Source organism: Clupea harengus, chromosome 16 (assembly GCF_900700415.2).
Source record: "Clupea harengus chromosome 16, Ch_v2.0.2, whole genome shotgun sequence".
Classification (NCBI taxonomy): Eukaryota; Metazoa; Chordata; class Actinopteri; order Clupeiformes; family Clupeidae; genus Clupea; species Clupea harengus.
This window is the reverse complement of record NC_045167.1, coordinates 20,321,031-20,326,030: the sequence shown is the minus strand read 5'-3', so window position 1 is coordinate 20,326,030 and position 5,000 is coordinate 20,321,031. Positions and strand designations below refer to the sequence as shown.

Sequence of the window (5,000 nt, the reverse complement as noted above, 5' to 3'; positions counted from 1 at the left end):
ACGAAGGGCCTCACGGGGATGTACGAGGAGGTCACACAATCTGACCAATGAGGGGGACACAAAGGGGCACATGTGACCAATCACAGCATGTGGATTAAAGGGGCACTCAGGAAATCAAAGGCTCACACAAATTGGAATGAAAACTGAAATGTGGAAAAGCCGATGTGTCGCACATCCTGCATGTATGTTTCATACTGGGGTGGCTTACTTGATACATCAGGCGCAACGCTTTCGATGGTCACATCCAGGTTGCCATGCAGCACCGGAAGCTTGGCCATCTTCTCTGGTCTGCAGAGGGGAACAAGACAAGAGCCATTTTTGCTACTGGACCCCAAACCAGTTGGACTATCCAGGTATCTAACTTTAAAACAAGCATGAGAAAAGTCCAAGTGAAGTCTAAGGCTCACTTCTTGAAGTCGGCCAGCAGTTTGAATAAGTCCTCATCTGAGAGTTTGTTGCTGTCCTGTCTGAAGAGGGGCGAGAACGACGCGCTCTTGTCCAGGGTCCCTGAGGCGTCCTTAAACACAGGCCTGAACACAGAGAGCACAGGTGAGGGCCTGCCAACAGGATGTCAAACCTGAGCATGGTGCAGTTCCATTCACATCCCAGTTGCTTAATATGGATTTAAAAATGTGGAGTTGACCAACATCAACATGGTGCAGCAAAGTCTATGAATGTGACATATTGTATCACATGAACACAGAATATATGTAAACACGTATCACCAATAGTAGGAAACCATTAAGAAAAACAGTCCAAATTCATACTAGGTCACCAACACTTGAACACATCTGATCTGATGTCTTTCTGGACAGATATGTCTTCATTCAGGTCACATGAACACATTTGATCTGATGTCCTTCTGGACAGATATGTCTTCATTCAGGACACATGAACACATTTGATCTGATGTCCTTCTGGACAGATACGTCTTCATTCAGGACACATGAGCACATCTGATCTGATATGTCTTCACTCAGGACACATGAACACATTTGATCTGATGTCCTTCTGGACAGATACGTCTTCATTCAGGACACATGAACACATCTGATCTGGTATGTCTTCATTCAGAACACTGGACAGACACGTCTTGATTCAGCACACTGTACATATAAGTCTTCATTCAGCACACTGTACCTGGCGGCCCAGGCGAGAGGCATCCTGTACTGGCCCAGCCTGTGGCACGCCATCTTGGCATTCTTCAGCACCTTCTGAGCAACCTGAGGGACACGAGGGAGGGGAGAGGAGAAAGACGACTCGTTGGTGTGGTGCTGGACAGGAAATAACTTTAAATACCTTGCATTCAGTAATGGGAGTTTGGCAAATTCTTTTATGAAACTTAAAAGAGAGAAAGTATTCAACTGAACCATATGGACTGGACCATGTGAGTACTTTCAGATTTAGTCCAGATTTAATTTAATTGAGTTATAACTATTTCAAAAGGAACATTATAAAGGGAGGTCTATGTGACATGTGATGGGCTAAATCGAGTGTGTGTGTGTGTAGCAATGGTGTTCTGTGTTTGAGGAATGTGAGATGTCAGACGTCTCGTAGATCTGTGTGAAGTGAGTCAAATGAGATATGCCGAGTGAAATGAGATATGCAGTCTGGGTAATGTGTGTGTGTTAACCGGCCAGCGGGGGCGAGGTGGACGCGTGAGGCACCTTGGCGGGGTCGGAGCTCTTCATGTAGGGGTCGGCGCAGTGAGCGATGCCCCCCTGGAGCACCTTCTCCACCCGAGCCACCAGGAAGATGTCAGGGTGGGGACACGTCACAGAGAACACCCCCTGCACAGAGCACTCTCATTCTCAATCACACCCTACGCACCAGTACAGACACATCGACCGTATAGTTCACATACAGTATTTAAAGATATTATAACGCCCACACAGGCAGTTAAAACACAATCAAATTTGAAAAATGAACCTGGACCTGCTTTAAAACACTGCAACCATGTTAACATACACACATACGTATACAGCTACATATAAAATATACAACATCAACATCAACATCAACATCAATATACAATATCAATATCAATACAATACAATACAATACAATACAATATCAATATCAATATCAATATAATATCAATATCAATATCAATACAATACAATATAATACAATATCAATATCAATATCAATATCTATACAGTATCAAAGGTAGGTGCCAGAGTGAAAGGTTAAGGAAACTGGTACCCACTGATACACGTGTCCAGCATCTGTGTGTGTATATGTGGCCCTGATCTGGCACCAAGCACACACTGATGAACCCGTACCTGTGTGGGGTACTTGAGCGTCCCCTCTGGCAGCCCGCTGAACTGCCCCTCCACCACGCTCTCCGAGTCTCCGTTGATGTGCTGGTTGCCGTGGTGAGAGATCATCTGCCTGACGAGCCGGTGGTTGAGGTCCACGTTGAAGTCGGCCGAGATCTTCCTGCTGTTCTGCACGTCGAAGAGAGAGAGCACCACGAAGAAGGGCTCCACCTGAGGAGGAGAGGATGCTGGGTAACGCGGTCCTTTAACCCTCTAAGGTCTATATCACTCTGGAGGGATATTTCGTTTTTTGTTCTTGTAGTCAATATGCCTTTAAAGCTAACAGCTAAAAGTCTAACAGGTCACCTGAGGAGGAGAACACAGGCGGGAGGATGCTGGGTAACACGACTCTGTCTGAGACTTTGGCAGAGCAGCTGTCCTTTAAACTGCACTGGATGATGACATTGGCTCTTTCAGCAAAGACTTGCAATTTATTAATAGAGATATGGGGATGGTGTGATTATGTGATTGAGATGATTTTATTCCAGTGAATGCATCTACTGAAATTACGAGAAATATCAGGAGAAAAGTTCATGGGAACTTCACAACTTTGTGTGATTCTCTAATATTCTCTTCTTCTTTCTCTTTTTTCTTTTTCTAATGGAGGGCTCTGGTCCTTTTAAGAAACACTCACTGCCTTTGACTATGGGCCCAGTTGAATTGCAAAACGATTTGTAAAGATTTGATGAATTGCTGGATGGACAAATAAACGCTATGAAAGATTAACATCTGTCTGTTCTTCTCTGGTAGAATCTTTCTCTCTGACACACACACACACACACGCACACACACACACACACACACACGCACACACATACACACGCACGCACATACACGCATGTGTGTTCTCTCAGCACCACACACACACACACACATACACAATAAGAGCGCATGTGTGTTCTCTCAGCGCCACACACACACACACACACACTATATGAGCGAATGTGTGTTCTCTCAGCGCCACACACACACACACACATGCACACACACACACTCACACACTATATGAGCGAATGTGTTCTCTCAGCACCACACACACACACACACCACACAGACAGAGCCATCCAAATGTTCTCAGAGAGAGAAAGTGGCAGCAGGAAACCAGTTATCAGACGGCTGTCTTGTTTCTTTACAGAATGGCATTTTGCCATTAGCCAGAGCTCTGCTCCCCCTCCTAGACAAGCATGAGGGCTGGCCAGAGAGGACAGGAGGTATGCTCATGCCTCATATATATATATATATACGAAGAAGGGCTCCATATATATATATATAGAGAGAGAGAGAGAGAGAGAGAGAGAGCGTAATGAAAAGTCTCACGTTAGTGGAAGGTCCTTCATCATTTTCCGTCACACAGCTCTGCAGGTTGAATGACAGATCATTGCAGTTGACGAGCACACGCTTGCCAAATTTCTCCTCAAATTGTCGGATATCTGGTTCAATGCCTGAGAAATCCAGTTTCTGTACACAAACACACATATATACACAATTGACAAAATTACATATTTTCTGACAGTTCTAACATGGATTTTATTAGAAGAAAATTCTGTACAGGTTTTCAGTCAGGCACTGATGTGGTCACCTGCGTGTCGGGGTCCAGGGTGAAGAGCTTGAGCCGGGTCTCGTTCCTCATCTTGGTCTCGATATCTCTGGCAGTCTGAATGAGACATTAAGAGGAAAAAAAATGTGGGTGCTCAGGGGAAAAGCTTTTCCAGGATTCACATGGATTAGTGTTCGAGAGAGCGGAGCTGGGAAAAACAGCCATGAGAATGAGAGGGGGAGAGAGAGGGAGAAAGACAGAGATGGAGAAAGAGAGGGAGAGAGACAGAGAGCCCTGCATCTGCTGGCCAGCTGTCCAGTTCTTGATCTTGGCTGAGTGTGAGTACCTGACAGACTTGCCTGACTCTGTGCAATGCTGTGTCATGATAGGTTCTATGACTGTTTCATACGGCCTTATGACACAATCTGTCATTTCTCTTTGGCATATGGCTTACAATCCTATGAAACGGCAGGACAGCCGGGGCAGGCGAACAGAGGAGAGAGGGACAGAGAGAGTAAAACAGACCAACATATAAATGTGTTTTTGGGAGAATGGAGCCGACAGTTGGGCCAAGGGGAGGATAGAGACGGAGGGAGAGAGAGAGAGAGAGACAGAGACAAACAGTGACAGGAAATGACAGTAAAAAGACAGACAAAAGGGGGAAAAAACGAGGACCACAAAAAAGTGAAGAGAACCAGTTGAGAAAACACTGGTTTATGTATATATGGGAAAGAAAGTGATGCATGGATGATAAATGCTCGAGGGGAGGATGAAGAGAGAACTGCTGGGAAAACACTGGACACTAGGAGAGAGGTGGAGAAGCAGTGTGTTATTTAAAGAGTGTGTGATTACGGTTTGCACTCCCTATAGCCAAGTAGCATAGGTCTTTAAGCTGTCAATCAAAACTCATGAAAGGGCAAAGTCAGTACAGTGGACATAAATACCCAACTATCCAGCCCCTACCTTTCCCACACACACACTGTGTGTGTGTGTGTGTGTGTGTGTGTGTGTGTGTGTATGTGTGTGTGTGTGTGTGTGTGTGTGTGTGTGTGTGTGTGTGTGTGTGTGACAGACAGGAGAGAGAGGGAGAGGGAGAGAGAGAGAGAGAGAAAGAGAGAGAAAGAGAGAGAGAGAGAGCACAC

The 5,000-nt window shown here is 45.3% G+C and overlaps 1 protein-coding gene across 8 annotated transcripts in view; it reads right to left on the bottom strand.

Annotated features, from left to right (window-relative positions):
* Positions 1-5,000, bottom strand: part of dock9b (dedicator of cytokinesis 9b) — a 90,794-nt gene that overhangs the window by 33,884 nt on the left and 51,910 nt on the right. For all 8 annotated transcript variants that reach the window (XM_031583079.2, XM_031583083.2, XM_031583084.2 and 5 more), the window contains exons 10-17: positions 3,901-3,975; positions 3,639-3,779; positions 2,286-2,492; positions 1,668-1,790; positions 1,141-1,223; positions 408-530; positions 209-288; positions 1-40 (exon numbers count right to left, since the gene is read on the bottom strand). The exon at positions 1-40 is cut by the window's left edge and continues 148 nt beyond it. In XM_031583079.2, coding sequence (XP_031438939.1) covers positions 1-40; positions 209-288; positions 408-530; positions 1,141-1,223; positions 1,668-1,790; positions 2,286-2,492; positions 3,639-3,779; positions 3,901-3,975 — 872 coding nt within the window. The remainder of the gene's footprint in view (positions 41-208; positions 289-407; positions 531-1,140; positions 1,224-1,667; positions 1,791-2,285; positions 2,493-3,638; positions 3,780-3,900; positions 3,976-5,000) is intronic.